This window comes from Dryobates pubescens, chromosome Z, assembly GCF_014839835.1.
Source record: "Dryobates pubescens isolate bDryPub1 chromosome Z, bDryPub1.pri, whole genome shotgun sequence".
Classification (NCBI taxonomy): domain Eukaryota; kingdom Metazoa; phylum Chordata; class Aves; order Piciformes; family Picidae; genus Dryobates; species Dryobates pubescens.
Genome location: NC_071657.1, coordinates 127,463,830 through 127,488,395, shown reverse-complemented (window position 1 = coordinate 127,488,395; position 24,566 = coordinate 127,463,830). Strand labels below are relative to the sequence as shown.

The 24,566-nt window shown below is 41.4% G+C and overlaps 1 protein-coding gene across 1 annotated transcript; it reads left to right on the top strand.

Annotated features, from left to right (window-relative positions):
• The first annotated feature begins 712 nt into the window (after window positions 1–712).
• Window positions 713–24,566, top strand: DBX2 (developing brain homeobox 2). Its single transcript, XM_054178788.1, has 4 exons — window positions 713–1,237; window positions 16,420–16,515; window positions 21,161–21,348; window positions 23,600–24,566. Exons 1-4 carry the CDS (start codon window positions 901–903, stop codon window positions 23,918–23,920), a joined length of 942 nt encoding a protein of 313 aa, XP_054034763.1. The 5' UTR covers window positions 713–900; the 3' UTR covers window positions 23,921–24,566.

Below are 24,566 nucleotides of genomic sequence, written 5' to 3'. Positions count from 1 at the left end.
GAACTGGAAAATGAGACATCTTTACCACGCTGCGTGGTTTGTAAGAAAACAAATAAAAAAAACATGCAAGGAAGTAGGCCAGGACTCTGCCACCTCTGCCAAAGGATGTTTATGCTCACAGAAAGCAGTCCCACATCTTGAAGAAAACGTGATTAACAGTGCCACATTGATCTTGATTGGATTTATTAAGACACATGTTGAAAATCCAGCGTGCATGTGGAAGGGCATAAACCAAAGCAAAAAAAAGTAAAAAAAAAAAAAAAAAAAAAAAAAAGAAAAAAGCCCTGGGGGAGTGAGCTAATGACTATCTTCCCATTACCTCATGGGATCATTAGGTCGGCATGATCTCGCTGCGGCCAGCACCGGTGCCACCTCCCTGTCGGGACGGAGGCCAGAGGCCTTTCCTTTCCCCTCCACACAGGTGCTGCCCCGCAGCGGGAGGCGCGAGCTCGCCGCCGTGCCGGGAAACCAGGGGTGCCCCCCTCAGGGGGCGCCCCTGGCCTCTCTGCATGGCGACGGGCCCGGGGGGGCGGGCGGGTAAAGTAGGACAACCACCCCTGCGCCAGGACGCAGCCAGGGCCATTCAACTCCCCGCCCTACCCCCCTTCCCCCGGGGAGGCTGTCGGGCAAGGCGGCATTGTTGGCCGTGTCCATCACTCCCCGTCCCCGGCTGACATAATGAATACGCTTGGACACACCTTCCAGCCCGGCGAAGGGGAGCGCCGCATCTCCACGGAGAGCCCCGACGAGTTCTCCGCTCCGCTCCCCTCAGCCCCCGGAGAGGCGTCCCCTACGCCCGCCCAGCCCTATAGCCCGGCTCCCCGTCCCTGCCCAGTGAAGGGCCGCGGCGGCCGGGCTGGGCTGGGCCGGGCAGGGCGAGGCGGGGTGAAAGCCCTCGCTATGCTGCCCAGTGCCCTGTACTGGGACCTGGTGGGTTCCTCGGCTCTCCTGAACCTGCCGGCGGCGCCAGGCTTCGGCAACCTGGGCAAAAGTTTCCTCATCGAGAACTTACTGCGAGCAGGGGCGCCGCCGAGCCCTGCCCAGCTCCGTCCCCTCCCCGCCAGCCCCGTCCCCCTCAAGCTGTGCCCCGCGGCGGAACAAATCAGCCCTTCAGGGGGTCTCTACCCGACAAGATGGGCTTTTCAAGTGCTTAACCCCTCCGCGGCGGACGGCGGCCGCCTGCCAGCACGGGCTCCGGCAGCGGAGAGAGGCAGCGTCTTCCCGCCGGCAGCCACAGGTGAGCGCTGGCCCCTTCCCGCGTCCCGCCGCCGGGGAGAGGGGATGGAAGGGGTTTCGAAAGGGCTCGGACCCGTTCTTCGGCACGGCGAGGAGAGTGCCAGGGAGAGACCCGGCCGCTCCCTTCCTCTAAGCCGCTCCGACGATCCCGGAGGCGGTGGCACGCCGTGCCCCACTGGGTGCCGTACCACCGGGGCCAGAATCTTGCCCTGCCGCTGGCGACGGGACCTCGAGAAGCGGGCTCGGGTCCGGGTAGGAGGGCAGCCGGACGGTGGGTTTAAACTGCGCTGGCCGGCGCACTTGTAGTATAGCGCGTGCCGCAGAGCGTCGTGCTGGTCGTGACGAGCGCTTTTAACTGCCCTTGGTCCCAGTTCTTTCAGGTCTACTAGTTCTTCACAGCCTAAAGGGATGGTAAAAGGGCTTAACGCCAACAGGCGCTTCGGGAAGGTCTGAAATTCTTAGTTTTGGGAGAAAGACGAGCGGTCACGTTCCTCTCGGTAGCGATAACTCGGGAGGCAGGAGGCAGCAGCCCCTTCCCGGTGTGCCACGTCCCGGGGGGACAGCAAGGGCTGAAGGACTGAGCTCTTGCAACGAAAAGGAAAATCAACTGAAGCAAAACAGGCAATTTTCATAAGTTTGTGCAAAACCGAGGGCAGAACAAAAAAACCCCACCACCAGAACAAACAAAAGCTTTAAAGCTGTGTAAAAGGTCTGTGATTAACAATTCGGTCTGGTGTTAGAGTACAAGCCAGCGCTTTACGGGGTGGTGAGAGACGTGTCACTTGTGCCGGTTTGACCAGTTTTCCAGCGACCTGTCCGGCCCGTGGTGTTCCTTTGGAGGGGGGGATGCCAGCGGCTTTCCGTCGAACAGGCCGGCAGTAAGCAGTGTCATTGAAGTGGAAATAACTAGTTCTACAGCACACGTGTTTATTGAATGTGCTCTTTTTCATATGACTATGTTTTGTCTGGGCATGAACAACGTTTTAGGAATGCGCACTTATGTCAGTTATGGAACTGTAGCAGAATTCAAAGGAAATGCACAAAATTCGCTGTTCAACTCGGTATCTAGACTATGTTTTGCCTTTCCATTTTATCGGTACATTTCAGTCTTATATAGTATTTTAAGAGTTTTTATTTTAGCGTCATGTATTTTTAAAATGTATTGAAGATTGCACAAGGAGAGCCGTACTTTTTGAAGTAAAGCTTTAAGGTGTGAAACCTAATGGCTTGTTTTAGAAACAGAATTAATAACGGTTGTTTTCAAGAATAATTTTATTTTAGTTAAATCCTATACGCTATTCTGCAAAATTGAAAAGAGGTTTAAGCATGATGTACTTTAAAGGTAGGCAGGAGGGAGGCAAAGAAGTGTACATCAACATTTCTGAATATTCCAGACCTCAGCTGTCCTGGGTGTTATCTTAAGCGTATCACTTATGAAAACATGTTTATTTTAAACAACTATAGGCCAGGCCAGGAAATAGGACAAGTATTATCTTTCCAGAATTAAGTGCATGTTTCTCCCCATTCCTGCCTTTGCGCCCCCTCCACCCCCCCCCCCCTTTCCCCAGAAAAGGTGGGGGGAAAAAAAAGGATAAAAAGCTTTAGAGAAAATGCTGGGCTTAGAGCACTTGTGAAAAGAGAGGTACCAAATGCTCCAGCATTCATTACTGTAGGTGAACTTTCACAGAAGTTCCTGAATGATTATTTTTGTCAAATACTTATTTCTAGGATTAGTTCGTTCTTTGATTGGCCTACAGTGGCGCTGATGAATTTAGCAAAGTCTGCCTAATCATTTTGAGTCCAATCTTAAGGTTTTTTACTGATCCCACAGCTCCCAGGGATTTCGGAGGGAGCTTTGGACAAACGCACCATGCTCTATATTAGAGCAGTGAGAAATAATAAGTTTTCTCATGCATTATGCACTTGGGGGAAAAAAAAAGGGGCTTCTGCAAATGTAGATGTACAACAAATATTCTCAGGGATGTATTGATTCTGACTTCACTTACTTGTGCTAAAGTGATGAGGGACTCTTAGCTGTATGAACTTTCACAGATGCAAATTAGATTGAAAATGCCCTGGTGAGCCGAATTTTGTGTTTTCTGAGGATGCTGTTCTCTCTAGTGTAGGTGTGTGCTGGAGGAGCCATTCAGACTGGACAATTGCATTTGCGAGTAAGGCTAGGGTGGTCAGGCTGTGTGATGTGTTTCTTGTTTAGGCAGGGATAGAATTTTGTCAGCATAAGAATTTTAGTCTACTTAGGTAAAATACCTTGTGAAGGTGTTTAAACTAAGTAATTTGTACCGGGTAGGGGGTTTTTAATTCGCTGATTTATGTGATTTTTTTTTTAATGGTTGTCTGTTTTTTTTTTTTTTTTAATGAACTTTCCTATTTCAAGATCCCAAATCACATGACATTTTGGAAAATCTCAGTCTAAATCTTTAAAACCACTGTTGAACATGGTAAAGCAAAATGAGTTTATTAATCTTTCCAAACAGGCGAGTGCTTTATAGATAACGCAGGGCCTAGAAGCGCTCTAACAAACTAGCTTGGCCTAATCCAGGGGGTTTTAAAGTTTAAATTAAAAAAAGGCTATAGAAAAGAGACTTGAAAAATTACCAGAACTTTAAGAATCAGTAATCTGTATTGGTAATGTAGTTCAAGATTCTGGTGAGGTCACCAAAAGTTCTCAGAAAGGAAGGAATATAAAATCACACCAGGGACTGAACTATTCAAGCTGAACCTTTTTACAGTTCCAAAAACATGTAACAATCACAGCATCTATCAAGGAAAGGCACGAAGAAAGCACTCTGTTTTAGGGTACCTTTTAACACTCCATAAAAGTGCTAAAATTGAAAATCCTGTATTCTTTCTGTAAACTGGAAAACTCGTATCCATAGCAGCGAAGGAGACCAAGTGGGATGACACTCTTGATCTCGTACATCTGGTCATGGTAGCCCTTCCCTTTATTAACTCCTCAGCAGCAGACTTTTATTAGCAAGTTTCCATTACCATAATTTACAGGATTCAGAGGATTTATTTTTCACTATTTCAAGTGATTTTCTGCATACATATTTTGACTTCTCCAACATTACCCTAAAGGAGAAAGTGAACAAGTACTCAGAAAGTGTCACATCCTAGATGCATCATCTACTAAGTGGCCTTGAAGAAGTATCTTTATGTTGTCTGTAAAATATTAAAATCTCAGGGTTTTTTAAATGAAATAATGTAAAGTAATGAAATAGTGGATTATTTAAATTAATTTAGTTTATTTTGACTTAAGAGTATGGCTGCATGAGCAAGCAGTGTGTTACTTAAAAAGGAAAAGCAGGAGCATTTTTGCTGTGATAAACTCACTGTCCTTCTGCAGTGGTATGCCAGTTTATACCAGCCTGAGATTCCTGCAGGCTTTCCTGCACTTTGTTCTTGAAGCCCCAGTGTTGTTGGTGAAACTGAACTGGGTCCATCACCTTTAGCAGGTGTGACAAGTGCTGTGTTTCTCTCTATCTGAACTGAATCTCTCCCAACCTGTGTGCTGTGAGCCTGATTCTTCTCTTTTGAGAAGTTCATATGGTGTGTATTCATAGCCCTGACTAGGAAAGCTTTTTAAACACTGGATGCCCAGATTCTGTTCTTCCTGGCTAAAAACTTTATAAAAAATGTAAAGCAGCATTTCCCAGTGAAACATCTTGCAGCTATGCAGTTTATACTTGCACTGCTTCTTAAAGGATGAGGGAAGCTCCAGATACAAGTTCTGAGCAAACTAAGGGACACTCAAGCATGGAAAAAGTCCTCAGTTTCTGCTTGCTAATCTGGTATTTGGTCTCTCTCCTTGTTCTGTCATTGTCTTCTGGATAAACTAAAAGACTTGAGAGTTTTTTGCAGTGTTTCTGACAGGAAAATAACATGGAGGATGCTGAGACGCAGTCTGTTGTGGCACAGGTGCTTGAAAGAGGTTCACTCTCTGTCTTTCCTCGTGACTTAGTTTCTGGAAGTATTGGCTAACAGCAGATCACAGAGTGAAATGCAAAGTTACTCTGCTACCTGAAATTATTCTCTGAACAGCTCTGATCTTCTCAAGTAATTTGCCCTAGAGGAAAGTGACAGTAAATGCTTTACAGCCAGAATGTGATCATTGGTGGTATAACCATGACTGTGAGCATATATGGCAAAAATCTGGCAAAAATCTGGCTTTCTACTTTAATCATGGCATTTTGACCAATTAACAGAGACAGGAAACTGAAAAGCACAATGAGACAAATATAACAGCAAGATACTTTCATTGTAAAATTTGCTGGAATACTGATCTTACAGGATTTTTGGCCTAAAGCATCAGATGACAGTGGAGCAGGGTAAAGTGCAGTGCATATAACACAGAAGAATGCAATTAGAACAAGTACATCGTAAATATGAATCAGACTTAGAATAATACACACATCCATTCTGTGATACAGTTTTAGCTTTTCTTTCTGTAACATTTGAGTACTTTACATTTTAATCTATGTATTGTCACAGTGTGCCAGTAGGAAATCTCTTCTGATTTCTACTGTGTAGAAGAGGAGCTGGAGCAAAAAAGAAATGAGGTGATTTGCCTAAGGTAATAGAGAAAAACAGTAGCATTGCAGGGAAATAAAACCAAGCCTTCCTCTGCAGGCTAGCTCTTTGGACCAGTGTCAAGTTTTTTCCCCCTTGAGATGATGACACAAATTCTATCTGCAACACTCTTTTATGTTGATCTTTATATCTTATTGCCCATTTTTTTGGTAACATCTCTTGCATTTCTTTATGACAACCAGGAGATACTTGAATTACTAAAATTAAATTGATTTTTCCCTCATTTTGGATTCCCTCTTAGTGAATAAATGTTTATTAATTATTGATTTCAAACCAGCTGGCAGCTAGTGTGTCCTCAAGTGACATGTAGCACTAACTTTCAGTAAAATAAAAGGCAGAAAAGAGCAGAGTGCTTTCTCTCAGCTCCCTCTAGGCTTGCACTAGCCTCTGGAAAGTGCTGTCCTCACTCAGGCAACAAGCTGACTAATAAATCTCAAGGATTTTCCTGATTTATTGATGTTTTCTGCAGATAGAAAGTTTCTTTAGGGTGGGGAGATGTATTTTACATCTTTTCTTGTGCCCTGATTGCTGGGAGCACTGAGACACTTTCATTGTTTTCAATGTTTGTCTTTGGAGGCAGAGAAGTTTGTGTAATTAAAAGAAATCGCAGATTCCGTGCAGATCTTTTACAGCTTCCAGTTTGTGAGCTGTTTAATAGAATTGGTCTGGAGTGGCCAGCATACCTTAACAGTGGCTGCAAAATGACTTCTAAAGGACAAATCTTTGTCCTCTTGGTAAGGTTGCCAGAGCTAGACTAGTGCCAGCTACTCTCCAACCCAGCCACCAGTCTGGCAGCCTGGGCTCAGCAGGGAATATGAATATTGGCTGGGCAATGCCCTTGCCTTTGGCTACTCTTACTGTGCCGTCTCTGTGAAAGAAAGAGGATCCTGAGTTTGGTCATACTAAGATCTAAGCACTGCCAGAAGATCACAGAGCTGCACTAAGAAGACAAATGGTGGGGTTTGTAGAAAAACAGTTCACTGGGGGGAAACTGTGGAATCAACCATGCCTACAGTTAGCTTCCCTGAAATGTGTTTTGTAATGCAGAATGAGCTAGTCTTCTGCAATCACATAGTATAGTCTCTATGTTTTTAGAAAGTACATGACTGTGATAAGGATTAATCTCAACAAGCAAGTTCTCTACTTGAATGCAGGTTTCAGATTGATTTTTTTTTTTTTCATTAACCTATTACCCTGAACTTTGGAAAGCAAGTTCTCTGCTTCTGTGGCACACCAAAAGTGTTGTGCATTCTTGTATAATGCAGTTCTGCAAAATAGCTAACTTTTCTGAATATTTCCTTTATGGTCAATCATGAGCCATAGCACATTTGGGAAGGTAGTTTTTTTTTTTTCAAAATGAACACAAGTGCAGGAATGTAAAGCACTAGGATGCTGCTTGAAGTATGAAATGTGTAGACCCTGATCCTTATAAAGTTAGGCACCTAAATATTTTCAGCAACCTGGGTTATTTTTTTAGAGGTGAGTTACGAAGTTGGAGAAATGACACTTGTGTTGTGACTCCACTTCAGAAAATTTTCCTTGAGAGGCTGCCTTTTTCTGAAGCTAAAGCACATAATTCTCAAGATATTTTGTATGTATGGTGAGGATTTTACCTTCTCCTCCTCCTGGACAGTTTGGTGGTGTTTGTTACAATCCTCACCCCTGGAAATTTGTGACTATGTTAATACCTTGAATTTCAACTTGAAAACGTTCTTTGTTTGTACAAATGTAAAAAAACCCTCATGTGTTTAAAAAAATAAAAATGGAAAAATAATTACTTCTAAATAAATTGTAATATGTTGAAAATCAAAGATAAAAATTTTAGTGCCTTTATGGCTGAATTTTAGATTTCTGACACTTTTACCTGTGCTGAGGATTGTATTGTTTTGTATTGCCTATGAAGGATAAGAAGAATTTCATTCAGCTATATATTTGATTGACTAAATAATAATGTTTTGTCTATTTTAGTTGTCTAAATATGTTGTCTAATCCATACTCGATACAGAGATGCCTGCATCACTTGACACAAAATACCTTCTTAGACATCTGTGTTCAGCAGCTCTACAGAATAGATTCATCACTTTATCTATTCTCATTGGCTGTACAGGAGGCCCAGACAAGGAGCTTAGACAATGCACTGAACTTTTAGACAGAGAAGTGAAAGTAATGCTACCCTTTCAAAAAGAGTTGGTAAGCAGAAAATGCTGGCGCATACTAGTGCATGGGCATCTTGAAGAAGGACAAAGCTGAAGACAAAGCTGGTAAATCCATAGCTTTCCAGATGTGATGGATTGAAGTTTTCCCCCAGCATTCATTTTTTGCCAGACTAACTCAGTTAGAAGCAAATGAAGCTGTATTTACAAGCAATATCTACACTCTACAATGGAATGCAGTGAATATGTACAGAATATACAGTATTTACAATATTATACAGATATTTACAATTAGCAAACAACACAAAAACCTCCCTGGTAAAAAGTCCAGGGAAAGCTGTTCCACTGCCCCCCCCAAACTTCCCTGTCCCAAGAGACAGAGAGGAGCGGAGAGAGAAAAGCAGTGGGTTAGACTTATCTAAGGCCAGCCAGAAGCATGTTATCTCTCCTGAGCAAAGCAAAACAGCCAAGATCAGAAGAGAAGAGAAAAATAAATGGGAAGAATTGTTATGGTACAGCTCCTCTTATTCCAGATATTTATCCAATGAATTTGCTTTCCTTTTTACATGCAGTGGTGATTTATTTATGTTTTTCTACTTTTCTGCTCAAAATCTGCTGCTAAATTTTAAAGGCATAGCCTAAACCCACCACAGTCCACCCCTTCTAAACAATTTCATCGGATGCTAATACCATCCATCTAATCTAAAACAATGTCCACAATAATGAGTAAATAAAAGTCATAGTCCATTCTGGCTGTCTCAGATGTAGATGATTCAGAAGTCCAAAAACTAGGAAACAAGAAAACAGGAAGCAGTTTGTTTCTCTGCAGATGAGGTGAAGAAAAGGAACAGGGACTCTCAGTTGACTCAGGGCTCTCAGGGTTCCTAGGGTTCATGCACTGTAGAGTCCTCATGGATTATACTTTTTGGGCACTATATTGTATCTGTACAACACTCTGAAGTTAAACTCTCTCAGCTAAAGTTAGATTTCTTTGTGGAATACACTGAATTTCACCATTGTCTTGCATTACCCAGTAAGTGTGACCAGGACCTTCAGCAGAAACCACCCCTTGCACAGGTTTGGCCTCTCCTGAAGGAGAAAGTACTCAAACAGTTTTGCCCCACATACTCTTTTCTCTAACAACAGGAATTTTATCATCCTCTACCTTTTGTAGCAAATCTGGGTGTGCAGGTCCAGCTCGATTCACTGAACCTCTACTATTTACCAGCCAGGTTGCTTGTGCTAGATCCATCCCCATGGCTTTGGGAGTGGTCGTCAGCAAACCGTGTAGTGTTCAGTCTTCCCTGAAGCTGGTGCATGGCAGGGGATGTGGAATATCCACTCAATGCCATGCTCTGTGGCCCAGTTTTTCACAAGATTGTTTTTGAAGTGAGTTCCATTGTCTGCCTCAATCCTCTCTGGAGTTCCATGTCTCCACAGGATTTGTCTCTCCTGACCAAGAAAGGTGTTGTGTGCAGTTGCATGTGGAACTGGATAAGTTTCCAACCATCCAGTGTTTGCCTCTACCATAGTAAGCACATACAGCTTACCAGATCAGGAACGAGGTAGAGAGATGTAGTCAGTTTGCCAGGCCTCACCATACTTGTACTTGGACCATCTGTCACCATACCACAAGGGCTTGATTTGCTTTGCCTGCTTAATAGTCACACAAATGTCACAGTCATGGATGACTTGTGTGATAGCATCCATGGAAATGTCTATGGATATGTCACAAACCCATTAGTAGGTTGCATCTCTGCCTTGATGTCCTGACAAATCATGAGGCCACTAAGCTAAGAACATCTCTCCTTGGTGTTTCCAGTCAAGATCAAACTCAGAGTCCATGTTTACTTGAGAAACTCTTGCAGCTAGATCTGCCCGATGGTTGTGTTGCTGTTCCTCAGTAGTTTTGCTCTTAGGAATGTGAGCATCAGTGTGTCTCACCTTCACTGGAATTCTCTTGATTCAATCAGCAATGTCCTGCCACAGGTCAGCAGTCCAAATAAGCTTTACTTTTCTCTGCCAACCATTCTTTTTCCAGTCCTTTAGCCAACCCCACAGAGCATTGGCTACCATCCATGAGTCAGTGTTGAGATAAAGCTTTGGCCATCTCTCACACTCAGCTACGTCAAGAGCTAGCTGGACAGCTTTTCTACCTCTGCAAATTGACTGGATTCTCCTCCATCTTTTGTCTCTGCAAATTGGCGTGTTGGACTACACACTGCAGACTTCCACCTTTGCTTGTTCCCAACAAGACGACAGGAACTGTCTGTGAACAAAGCATATTTCTTTTCATCTTCAGAAAGGTCATTGTAAGGAGGAGCTTCCTTAGCATGAGTTACCTCCTCTGGAGGTTTAGTACAGTTAGTGCCTTCTGGCCAGCTTGTGATCACCTCCACCAGACTAGGTCTTTCAAGATTTCCCATTCAAGCTCTCTGTGTTATCAGAATCCACTTAGACCATGTGGCATCTGTGGCATGATGTGGTGTAGAACCTTTACTTTTAAACATCCAATTAAAAACTGGCATCTAGGAGCTAGAAGTTGTGACTCAGTTCCAATTACTTCAGAAGCAGCTTTTACTCCTTCACAGGCAGCTAGAATCTCTTTCTCTGTTGGAGTATAATTTGGCTCTGAACCTCCATAGCCTCAACTCCAGAAACCAAGAGGACATCCACGTGTCTCACCTGCAGCTCTTTGCCACAAGCACCAGGTTGGACCATTGTCCCTTGCAGCCGTGTACAAAATGTTCTTAATGTCTGGACCAGTTCAGACAGGTCCCAGGCCCATTGCTTGGACTACTTAAGTGTTTTATCTGGTCAAAAGCGGCCTGTTGCTCAGGACCCCACTGGAAACTGTTTCTCTTTCGAGTCACATTGTACAGAGGTTTCACAATCTGACTGTATCCAGGAATGTGCAGTCTCAAAAATCCCACTATACCCAAGAAACGTGAAGTTTCTGACCATGGGATTTGCCATGGTAGAGACTGTTTACCACATCCACTGGAATGTGTCGGCATCCATCCTGCCACCACACTCCCAGAAACTGAATCTCTCTGGGACCAGAGGCTGCTGCATCTTTCTTCTTGATAGCAAGACTGACACTTTGGAGTCTTGGCAAATGGTGTAGGGTTTGGTTGCTAGTTTGGGTTATCACAGAGATGAAATACGACCATGCATTGTCACCATCCAGAGGCACCTGTGTTTCCTCAGGCAGAGAAAAACAAGTACAGCAAATTGTGCTCTAATAATAAGGCATTTGAATGATGCCTCTGAAAATTGAGAGTGATTCACATGATCTCAGTTCATCTACAGTGACACTCTATCAGCTACTACATTGCTATAGATGTGACAAAATGATTATTGTTCCATTAGCACATTTCAAGCCCTTTTTGGTGTGACTACTCTGTTAATTTTTGAAAGCCTCACCAAGATGCAACATAAAAATAAATGCACACTTCACACATCTGCCTTTCATGTAGTATTTAAAAATACACATTTAGAACTTCAAACACCTTTCAGTGAATCTTTGCCAATATTTTAAACCTGATCTGTGTATACTGCCCTGGTCTGCCCTTTTGGCTTCACTTTCTGTGAGCATTCATGTGGTCATGTTTTACAGGAATGAATGGGGAGTGAATAGATAGTAATTTTAGGAGTGTAAGAATCTTAGGGATGCTGTAAACAGGCTCTTGCAGTAAGTTTTGCCAGGTTCATGTGGTGCATGCCTTTGTTGGGCTATAGTAGTGACTGTTGCTTCATTCTGTTGCCCAGAGGCTCCTTCAGCTGTCTGAAACACTTTGGGGTGCACAACTGTTGCTGGAACGTTGCATTCTAAACACAGTAACTGCTGGGGTCAGCCATGATTCATTGTGAGGCCCAGGGTTTGTGATTTGGGAGGGTTTGTCGTCTGGGAGCAGAAATGGTGACATGTGGCTCAGCTGGACCACTAAGATAGCTGAGCTACTGCTGGAGTATTTGCAGAGAACTTATCATGACACAAAACTTTTCTGCGGCTTGGCAAAAGCCTACTGTAATAATTGCCAGTGATGGACAGAAGTAGGAAATTGTGGTTTCCTTGTGCCCTCCTTTTGGACACAAATCATCTAAGGTTCTTAGAGCTAAAGCCTGGGCATTACTGTGGAAAGCAGTTTGTGTAGGTTTAGCAGTACTTGAAGAATTAAAGTGTTTGTGCAGCTTGAGGTCTGTCTGTTCTGTGCTTACTGTTTCTTGTTAGCTGGCTCTTACCAGCTTTCTGAAATATTCTTTGGAGGGGTTTCAGCTCTCTTGGCAGGTTTATACCACATTTTTATCAGCTAGCTTAAAAGACCACCAACAAACTAACAGCACGTGCAGTGAGAGAGCCCAATATGGGTAATACCACAAGTCTACCATCACTTCATTTTTCCTCAATAAACCAATTTGCCTTCACTCCTTCCCCCTTTCCTGATGGCTAACAGGCTACACTATTTCCTGAATCATTTCACAACACTAGGATTAGGAAAAGCAGATATTGTCTTTTAACAATAAGCCATTTTAAAATTACATATCCATCTTAACTAAATTGTACTCAGGAACCTTATTTCAATATGGTAGATAGTTGGAAGGAAAACTGGTCTTACTATCAGCATGACATTTTAGTATGGGAGGGCTATTGAATGGTAACTTCAGAGCTGGCACTGTATTTTAAAATGTCAGTATCTGAACTAATCTTGGAGTTTCAGCACTAGATGAGCTTGAGGTCCATTTGCGTGTTTAGTAAAGTGCTTTTTATTTGCAAAGCTGAAAAATGAGCATTACTAATAAAATTTTGCATGTAGCAACAGTGTCAAAAGAATCATTCTTCTGTGAAAAAAAAAAAAGCAAATTAAATTATTTGTTCAGTTTTGGATAGCTCATCCTTTTATAAATATGACCTGATAAATAAATAAATAAATAAATAATTCAAAGCTTGTAGTACAATTTTCATAGTGCTGGATTGAGATTTCATGTTCATGCATCTGTAAAGCTAAGTCACTAAAGTCTTCTGAAATTCTTAGTTCCCCACAATGTCCTTTTTTTAGTAAAATGAGACACATAATTATTGAGGCTGGAGTAGACCTCTGAGATCATCAAATCCAGCATTTGACCTAGCATCACCACATTGGCTAGACCTTGTCACTGAGTGCCACATCCAGTCAAACACCTCCAGGAAGAGTGACTCCACCACCTCCCTGGCCAGTTTGTTCCAGTGTCTATTTACCCTTTCCATGAGGAATTGCTTCCTAACATTCAACCTAAACCTCCCCTGGTGCAGCTTCAGGCCATGCCCTCTCATCACAAGTTGTCTGGGAGAAGAACCTGACCCCCGCTTTACTACAACTTCTCTTCAGGTAGTTGTAGAGTTGTGATAAGTTGCCCTCTGAGACTCCTCCAGGCTAAACACCCCCAGCCCCCTCAGCCTCTCCTCATAAGGCTTTCCCTCCAGTCCCATCACCAGTCTTGTTGCTCTCCTCTGGACCCACTCCAGCACCTCAATATCTTCCCTGTAGTGAGGGGCCCAGAACTGCACACAGTACTGAAGGTGAGTACTGTGTAAATGTAAAGCAGAAAAAGGATTAAGTATCTTGAATATGAATTAGTGGGATTTGATCCCTGGTTAATGTTTTCTCCACATGGCTGGAAGCAACAGCTATCTTTTGGTTACTGTGTACTTCATTCTAGCCAATAAATACAGAACTAATATCCTGATGTTTCAGCAATTTTCAGCCTTATGTGAACTGTGAACAATGTTTGCTTCACATGTCTTGACCAACAAATAATTGGTGGTCACCCCACAGTCTCCTCTTCTCTCTGTTGAACAACCCCATCTCCCTCAGACACTCTTCATAGGTCATGTGCTCCAGGGCCTCATGAACCTCATTGCCCTTCTCTGGTCATGCTCCAGCAGCTCAATGTCCTTCCATAGTGAGGAGTTAAGATCTCTACTGTGCATCATGGTGCTGTGTTAGTGCATTAAATCATTGTCAGCAACATCCATAGAAATACATAGCTCATCTGGAGTTTCCTGATGCAGAAAGTCTCAATTTTTGATGCTGATCCATCTCCTGACCTTTATGCTTGCAGCTTCCTCGTTGAGAGATTCAGTGAATGGAGAAAACCTATCCTTTCCTATTCTTCTATCTTTATTTGCAGGAGCATGCTATCTGTCTGAAGCAATAGCCTACTTAATTCTGGTTTATCCAGACATCTCCTGGCTCTGTTATGTATCATTACAAACATCACATTATCAAAAAAGAGCCAAGGACTAGAGGGAGTAAAGAAACCATTATGGAATATCAAGACCAGGCCAGTGTGTCTTGATAAAAATTGTAGGGCATGAATAAGGTGCTGGAGCAATGATTAAAGGGAACAGAGCATTATGGTAGCCCAGGAATGTTTGAGATGTGTGAAAAGCAAAGTAACTGAGTGTGGCACGTTCTGTGTATTAAATTGTATTTATAGCAGCAGAAGGTTTTACCTGACTGTGAATGAAACTTGATAGTTGAATGAGGAATGTGGTTTTTAAGGAAGGAAGGAAAAACTCTTCACTTGGGAGTTTGGGAACTGCAGCAAATGTAATATTAGCAATATATAAAAGATACTGTCAAGAACAAGTCCTCATGTTCAGGAGGATGGCTGAGATTATTTGGCACATCTTTACATTCTCCATCTCTTGTGCTGCCTCAGTTAGTCAAATTCTTTACAACTTACACACCCCACCAGTTATGTTGAAGCTCTGTGGATGGATGAGATGGATAATATTTGGCTGCACATTCTCAACTGTTTTAAGCTCTTTAGGACACAGTTTCTCATGTTTGGTGGTCTTGTGTGGAAAAGAAGCTTTAGAATACTAAATGTGTGATGTAAATAATTCCTTTCTGTAAATGTTTTGTAAACATAAACTTCAAATACAGGCAATTAGTTCCTCTTGGAGTATGTTTGTATTTCATTAGAAACAGTAAAGTGTCGCTGAAAAGCTCTAGCAGTAAAATGCTTATGAACTTGTCATTACGGTTGAAGAAATTTTCACCTAATCTTGTATGAATTCAGATAAAATGCAGAGGTAAATATTTTAAACATGTTGAGACAATTTTCTACTTTATTGCTTTGGAAGATGAGCAGATTTAATGGTCAGAAAACTTACTATGATGCCCTAATAGGTACTCAGGAATCTAATTTCAAGTGATCTTTGGGTTTTAATTCCAGTTGAAAAACCTTTAAAAGAGTAACAAGATGGTTTAGATGCATTTATCTATTTATCTGGCTTTCCTGATTATTTAGTTCTTATTTTCTTGATTTTTTTTTTCAAATCTAAGCATGCAGTTATTTTTTTTTTAAATTTTTTCATTAAGTTATTTTTAGAGATTTGGACCAATAGGCTCTAGGCTGTTTATTTCCCCAAAGTGGAAAAGGCTGTAAATGTTTTGATGCTGATCACATTTTATAAGCATGCAATTCTAGCAGTGTGATGAATCTGTTTTCAAAAGTGAAATATTGCAGGTTTCATAGCTAACTAGAATTGAACAGAAATTAAGATTAATGTAAAATCCCATGAGCTTTTTAGACAACAGCTACGGGATTATTAGGTAATGAAGTTCTTTCCAGGTTTTGGAAACACCATTTAGGCATAACAGAGACTTATGATTGGTTGGTTCAAAAAATCTATAGAAATTTTACCAAATATGGCCTTATTCTGTGGGTTGATTTTGCAGTTGGTTTGGTGTTTTTTGTTTGTTTAATTGTATTAAGCAGAGCATTTTCCAGTAAATGGTTTATTTAAATTCAGAGCACTTTCTCAGCAAGGATGGGTTTAATGTTAGGCTAGCAGAATCAGGCCCTGTAGTCTGCCCAGAGAGCTCAACTGGATTATCTCATTGCATTTTACAGATTTTATTCACAAAGGGTTCTTGTTTATTGAAGACCTTCTTGATTCAACTATTATCACCATTGGAGTACAAGCAGAAGAGATAGAATTCCCTCATAGATTTTATTTTTCTGAGGTAACTTGCTTACTAGAGTTATTTAAAATAACCTTTTCAAATGCATTACATTTGTTGTTTCAACAATATATTATTGAAGTAATGCATTCAGTCTCAATATTTAGGAAAATACTCCCATTGTTATAGCAATTACAGAGGCAAATTTCAAATCTGCAGACTTCTATTCTTACAATAAATACGTTGAGTTTTGCATCTTACAGTTAAGCTGTGCGTGTAAAACAGCCTGGTTTATCACTGGTTGCTTGGTTTATCATTGTTTGCCTTAAAAATATCACCATCTTGAAAAAAAGGAAAAAGGACTTGTGGGGCAGGACTTTACACACTGACTTCTTGGAGGACCGTTGTTATGAATATCACCTAAGCTCAATGGATAATCAATTAGATCTTTGCTTTCTTTGCAGCTCTTTCCAAACACTTTTTTCTCCGAGCCCCGCCATTCTACTCAGCATGCTGCGGTGGGTCCTGTCAGCACCCTGCATCCCCCACTGCTTTTCCAAGTAAGTTTTTATGCTTCATCAGTAATGCTTGAGTTATTCTGTAAACCAAAGCAGCAGGATTTAATGTGTTCTGGAAAACTAATTGGTGATGCAATGGCAGCAGCTAATTCCTTAGTAAAATCACAGCAATCCTATTCAGAGGGTTTCCAAAGATTTATCAAACTTAAGTACACTGAGCAATTGTGAGAGGTTTCTAATGGCATTGAGACACCCAGACAGGGCTAACCTAGGAAAGCTCCTTGTTTTCAGTTTGATAGAAAAGATTCTTTAAAACCAGTCTTTTAAGAAACTGTGTCAGTAAACATTTGCAAATAAGAAAATAAGAAAGCTGAAAGATCTTAAAATGGATGCTTCATTTTAATGTCTTTTAGGGGTAAATTACGATTCAGGAAGCCCTAGCATGATTTAAATGAAACAGTCATTCTTTTTTTTGGTAGCAGTCAAATGCCTGCACATGTTTAATTTGGTTTTCTTTTCAAATTAAACTGGAAAAATTGAAATAGTAAGTTGAAGGGAATTTTGGCTTGTATACACTGTACGTTCAGGATTAAGACCTGGGACACACTTCCATTTGATCCAAATAGAAATTTAACCTTGATTTGGAAGCTTTTGTGCCATAGTGTAAGAAGGGATATTCGTTATTTTTCATGTTTATGGCTCAAGAGTACAAAAAGAAGCAGTATTTCCTTGTCCTTAGAAGCAAAGGAAAAGCACAAATCACATATGAAATCCAAATAAAAATTGGAGCTTGTGCATACTCTAGCATATACTTTTTAATCACAGTTGCATTCAAACCCTTCCTGACTATGTGCATGTGTTTTATGAATGTTTCAGAAGGGCAGTTGGTAAGCTGAATGATTCTTGTCAAGTGAGGCAGCAAATGCTGGCAGTTTAATGAGCTGCAAGTTTCTGAGCACCTCTTTAGGGGGCTGACACTTTCCCACAGAGCGTTTTACATGGCCCCGGCTCTCCCACAATGGCTGACAGCACCATGACCAATCACCACTTTCACTTTACTCATCCACACGCGACCTCACCACAATTTTTCACTGTGCAGATGAACTTTAGGAACCATTTCACATTGAAAAGGCCTGGGCAAGGGTCAGTTGCCCTTTTGTATGGCCATAAAGCAATACTCTATGTGCCAGTCTTTTCTCCTGTCTCACATTCCAAGAGATTTTCTGGACACCATTTAAAGCACTTGACTGAAAAATAAAGCAGTGAATGAAACTGACTTTTATAGACTCATTCTAGCTCATCTTCCCATATAACCCTGTCTACCTGAAAAGGGATTTAGTGGATGAGCTGAGTGTATACAGGGACTTGCTGAATACATAGGCCCATTATCAACTGTGGGGATTGTTTATTAACTAGGACTGATACACTACTATTTTGGAAGTGACCTATTAATTGTCCATTTAACTAGAATGTATTGAATTCAAATGAAAAAATGGAAACCATGACTAAAGCTTTTACTTGCTCCTTCAAGGTGGTCTCTGCCATGAAGGCAAGTGAAGATTGTTCCACAAATTAAGAGGACATTTATCACTATATATTAGGATACAAAGGAAAGCCTTAAAAAAAAAACCCAAAGCAAAACAAAAATCAATCCAGCAACATAGGAAATAGTTGGTAACAGATTCACATTTATGTCATCAGAACACTAAACCTTTTGATGCATGTTGGGAGTGACGGGCTGCAAGCTGACTTACTTCGTATTGATGGAGTTGTTGAAATGCATGAACGGCTGCCTGTCGCACTGTGCTGAAAAGTCCTTTAATCCACAAACTGACATTTAGTTTTTGTCTGCATTTTGGAATATGGAGTATTCTTTAAAAAACAATTCTGTAGGCTGCTTTGTTGGGTATGAGTATTCATTACCCCAAACAAGAGTTTCAAAATCTTTGACCCAGTGGCTGTTAACTAATGCTTGTGAGCATTCTGACTCACTAGTAAATTTTGTTTAGTTAATCTTTTAAAATCAGTCACATGCCATGTCTTAAAGAGTGTAGGTTCTTCACTACTAAGTTAGTCTAACACAGGTATTAAGCTATACCCTACATGCTGCCTGTATGAGAATTAATTGGTGCCTTGGGGCTCCAGCAGGGGGTTGTTTCTTCACTGATTGACTGTTAACAAACAGCCAGGCAAGACAAATTTTAAAGGGTCACATAATCTGGTATCCTCTGTCCTTGGCTGACAACTCCATTGTGGAATGGAGACCAGGAGGCAAGAACCAGTTCTGTTACGCCTCTTCTCTTGTTGGTGTCTCTCGCCCCATGGTGGGGATGAGAGAAGGTACCAGCTCTTCTGTCAGACTGTACCTTCCAGTACAGTACATGAGAATGGCTGATTCATCAGAAATGACCTGGAGGCTACCTGGAAAAAAGGTACCTAAATTCACCAAATTTGAGCAAGGATAGGAAACATATTTGAAGAAGAAGGGTCAGTGTTTGCCCACAGCTGGCCATACAGCTGGGCAGGATGGGAGCTTGGGGTGGAGGTTGTGAAAGGGCCTTGCTCTCCTTGGAGAAATATGAACCTGGCTTGCCCTTTGCAGTAACCTCCATTGTGGCGTTTTGACTTTTGCTCTGCAGACAGTTTATTTTGGTTTGGAGAGAATCTGACTTTGTCTCACTCCATAATAAATATCAGGACAGTAGGCAGTAGGTTGTGATTTTTGTATCTGGTCTCAGATGTAATTTTGAAATTTGAAATACTTCTGTATAAATTTAGACTTACTTATACTGTAACATTTAAAATAATAACAACAAGAACATTTTGCCACAGGCTGTTACAAGAGACAAAGATAAAGATGAGGTCTTAAAGTGTAGAAAATTAAAGAATGGCACATTTAGCAGAATGCATTGGTCCCTAAAAAACTAGTTTCATAGTGGTAGTATGTTTTAGGGAAGGATTATTGCACACTTGCTCAGTTCATGCCTTTCTTTCTCTACTGGTCACAGCTAGAAGCAGGATAACTGGGGTAATGCATGTAATATCAAACCAGTCACACTTGCACCACGGAAGTATTTAGTCAACTTTGCAAGAGGTACATATCTACACGTTTTAGTTTCTCATTATTTTACATACACAGTTCTACAATACCCTCAGTGTCTGCTTGTTTGTTTCCCTGTGAGTGTTTAAAGGTACACGTACCCATGTGCATGTAAGTATAATATACAGAAGTTGAAATGTGTTGTAGCCTGAAGGAACAGTTTGTGGAAGCTGCATCTGGATTTAATTAGTGTTTTCAAGAGCACTGTATCTACTGAACAACTGTATTGTTGTAGTTCCCAATTGCAGTTGCAGCTGACTAGAACAGATAACTTTTTCACAGGAAAATACGCAGTCTTTTGGAGAATCTGCTTTATGTGGGGAATTTGCCATTGGCTTTGATATAAAAATAATCAGATTCTTGACAGAAATTTAAGAGCAGCCCATCTTTGCAGTTGCTGTAACTATAAGGTGGCGTAGCAGTCTTGGCCCATGCCCATGGGAAGGTGAACAGCAGGAGAACAAGTTTCACCTTAAAGTCTGCGTTGCATGCAGTACAAATTAAAGCTGCCTTCAAGGCTGCTCTCCTACATTAAGATCATAGATGGCAGTAGCTATATAGCAATGCCACAGGTTTCTGTGTCAAAATACAGCTTTTTCCTGGCCTGCTTGCAACAGACCTGTGCAATTAGCACATCCAGTGCTTGGTAACAGACCCTGTTCAACTGGCCACTGGTACTGTTCCCTGGGTGAGCATTTGGGGAAGCTGGGAGTGCTGAAGGCATACCCAGCCTCACTAGGGACTGCTTCCCGTACACCATATCCTTCTAGAGGGAAAGCACTATGGGTTTAGGCTTTATTGGGTGTGAGGAAGGCAAGAAATTTATCTGGATTTGAGTTTTCTATGCTCTTTGTGAGGCTAATGAAGGGATAATGCAAATACATCTGCTTCTCCAGTGCAGCTCTCTCCCCCAACTTTAAGGCTGTTTTCCAGGGTGGGATTCCCTCTAGGCATGGATCAGGGGGATGTGATTGAATTTTCCCTCAAACTGTCAAAGAATTAAAAAAACAGGCTTAAAGAACTGAGTCCAAGTACTCCCCAAATCCTCTAATAAAGAAATAATTTAGTGTGGTTTCCAAAATAAGTAAGTGAATGGCCAGGGATTTTCTGAAAAACAGTTCACTCTGAAAGCCTTTTCTTAGTAAGCAAAAATAAAGAAAGTCTATTTAGTTTCTTTGAATCTGTATTACAGACTATTATCTGGTTCTACATTTCACACAAGGAGAAAAATAGACTCCTAGGAAAACATAGTGCAGTTTATTTGATAACAGCCAAAGGAAAGCGGAGAAGTTTTTCCCCAACTGTATTTGAATTTTGCACTAGCATAGGCTTAATCTTACTGTTCCTCTATGAACTCATCTGATTTAGTTTTTACCGTGTCAGGGGGGAACTCCTGACCACTGACAACACCTCTGGATACAAGTGAGGATTTAATCCTTCATAAACATGACTGAAGCATTACGACACACTTGTAACACCGACAAATCAAGTTTGGCACAGTACTCTGGTAGCATTACAATGAACAGCACTTAATATTTTTCAGATATGTGTTAGATATTATGTGAAACTCTCATCCTTTTCCACTAGGAGAGGAAAGTGTGCTGCCTCTTCTGACCCAGGAATCTAACTCCAAAGCCCGGAGAGGTATATTAAGAAGAGCTGTATTTTCCGAAGACCAGAGGAAAGCTTTGGAGAAAATGTTTCAGAAGCAGAAGTATATTAGTAAAACAGACAGGAAGAAACTGGCCATTAACCTGGGTCTAAAGGAGTCTCAGGTAAGGAATGAGAGAGCATCTGTGACTGACTTTCTTTCTTTGTGAGGAAAAATCTTTGAAGGAAAAAAATGGAACAGCACAGGGGGAGTCAACAGCATTTGCTCTAAAATAGTTTTGTCCCAACAGACAGGTAACCATCACTACAGAGAGAAACCCCTTATCTGCAGAGAGGGAGAGCTCCTTGGAGCTGTGAGAAACTGTAGAAGGAAAAATTGTTTAGGGTCATATTATAAAATGTTCCCACTTTACTTACCAATGCACATTTCATGGGATACTTGAGAAGAGTTTGAATTGGCCTACTACAGGACTTCAGAGTTTAGGCGTGGATCTAAGACCTCTAGTGAGCTGTTTTTACTGAACAAGTACATTAATGGTGGTGCTGAGTGGCAGTAGCCCAGCCTGAAATGTCAGCAGCCTGACTTTGCTTCGGATAAAACCAAAAGTGCCTAACTTGAAGAGCACAAAACTTGAAAGAAACTGGGAAAAATGTTTGTGGGGGCATGTAACAGCAGAGAATGAACATGGAAGCCACCAGCAGATGGGATTCTGAAGGTGCTGCAGGAGATGCACGTCTCTAGAGGACAGCTGAAAGAGTATGAGAGAGTGAAAGTGCTATTTTATTACTTTGCATGATGCAGATGTGAAAGCACTTAGGATATGTATGGCCAAAGCTGTCTGGAGGACAGAGAAGCCTGGAAATGGCAATGGGATCTCTCATCATCTTTACCTTGGAGGGTAGCTGGCTCCACTTTGCACAGGATGTTAGATTTTGTGGTCTGGAGCAGCTCCTTGCAATCTGAATGATTCTAACTCAATCACAAGCACTGCAACTATAAACAAAAAAGAAGCAGAATGTGATGCTGCTCAATATGATGAGCAGAGCTATAATCTCTGCAGGATAAACTGTTTCAATGAAAATGTGCAGTTGCAGTCACCAGGGTGCTGCCTAAAAATTTCCATTATGTAATCAAATTCTTAATGTTACAATTATTTCCTCGAGTTTTTCTTCTGTGTTCTTGGTATTCAAGGGAGCCTGGGGAAATTAAAAACAGCACAATGGCACATAGGTAACAACTACCACTACAGGAAAACAAATTCATTCTAATGATAGAACAGATGAAATGTATCTCTTTTATTTTTTTCCCCCCTCATGAAAGGAAGAGTAGTTGCCATAGAGGTGACTCCATTAATTTTCTGTCCAGTTGTGCTGTAGGAACAGTATGTGTTATCTCAGGCAATGATTCTCAAACATTCCCTATCATAGCACCTTCCTCTTCATATCAAGTATCTGGATCCTAGAACTAAAAACAAATGCTTAAGGGAGAAGGGAATATGACCTGGATAATTTGATGCCCTCCACCATTTCTCCTCTTCATGTAAAAGCAGTTCCTAGATACATATTTTGCCAAGCTTTTCCCCAGCATTTCAGAAATGCCTTTGAACACTTGTGATCAATTTGGTTTCATCTCAAAACACATGGATTCTAGGCAACTGCTGGGAAACTGGAGTCAGGCAGAAAATATTAGTCTTTAAATGCTCACTACTACTGTGTCATAACACATATTTTGAAGCTGGTTTTGGGTATGCTTGTGAAGGGGACAGTCATAATTCTTAGAGCCTCTTTCAAATCATCAGTGCATCACTTATTTTTGCTAATGACAATGCTGATTTACTCTGAATCCCTTACTATCTAGAAGGATGTTGCTACAGGAAGTTAGAATAGAATAGAATAGAATAGAATAGACCAGGTTGGAAGAGACCTTCAAGATCATCGCATCCAACCTATCAACCAATCCAACCCACCTAATCAACTAACCCATGGCACCAAGCACCCCATCAAGTCTCCTCCTGAACACCTCTAATGATGGTGACTCCACCTCCCCGGGCAGCCCATTCCAATGTGCAATCACTCTCTCTGTATAGAACTTCTTCCTAACATCCAGCCTAAACCTCCCCTGGTGCATCCTGAGACTGTGTCCTCTTGTTCTACACCTAGCCACTGGGATGTCCTTTCTTCCTGTCTAAGCCAAGTATTTGAGCTGGTGAAAATCAAGGAGAGTGTTTAGTTTTGTTGTTGTAAATAGCGATGGGAAAATCCTCAGATCATGTCAATCAGTCAGCTTCACTGTATCCACTATAATTATGAATAAGGAAGTACCATGAAACCAAGGGGATGGAAAGAGAAAAGCCTTGTTAGAGCAAAGTTGTGTAAAGAAAATACTGTAATAAGGTCTCATTACTTTGTGAACAGGTGAAGATTTGGTTTCAGAATCGAAGAATGAAATGGCGAAACTCCAAAGAAAAAGAAGTGCTTTCAAACAGGTGCCTCCAGGAAGAAGGTCTTCAGGAGAACTACCTCTCACAATCCACCATGAATTTTACCTCCCCATGCCCATCTGTGTGGGAAGTGTCTCAGGAGCAGGCAAGTCCAAGGTGGAGGGAGAATTCTCCAGGAAATTCTGAAAGACTGACTACTACACAACCACCTCCAAGAGCAAATTCATTGCAGAGCCCACTGTATTTGTATCCTAACCAAGACACTGCAAATAAGGCAGTTACATCATCAGCCTGAGGAAATAGGGGCAGTTTGTAAACTGAGTGGAGAGCTCAGGCTTCAAGTGAGCGGTCTTCTAAGACTAACAATATTTGGAAATTGTAAAGCTACCTAGTTGATGCCTCATATATTTGCTGAAGTCTAACCCCATTAAAATGACAGCTAATGATTTAAGAAGTATTCTTCTATATTCAGTCTTTTCTTGTGTTTTGTTCCAGTCTTATACTGACCTTAAAAGTAGGAGCTGATGGTAAGTAAAATAGTGAACTAAGAGCTTGAAGTTGCAGTTCTGCTCTGATTAATACATCTGTGCTGTATACAATAGTCATTAAAAGCACACTGATAATCATTTTTATCTCTTATTGCAGTTAGACCAATTCATTTCTTCTGTGCACAAGATAAGAATAACTTTTGTTTCCCGTAAGATAGCAAGTGGCTTTGGGTTCTTCTTGAAACTCATTAACGACACAATAGGTTCATACAAGACAAACATGAACATTTTTACTGTGTTTTCTCCATCTGTCCTCACCTGTATCAATGTTCAATTAGTTTTAAATAGCAGGGTCACAGGCCAGCTGATAATCCTGGTAGATCATGCAATACTAAAAGATGACCAACCAACCCTATAAAATATTGCCCATTTAAATCACTCCGATGTGAATGC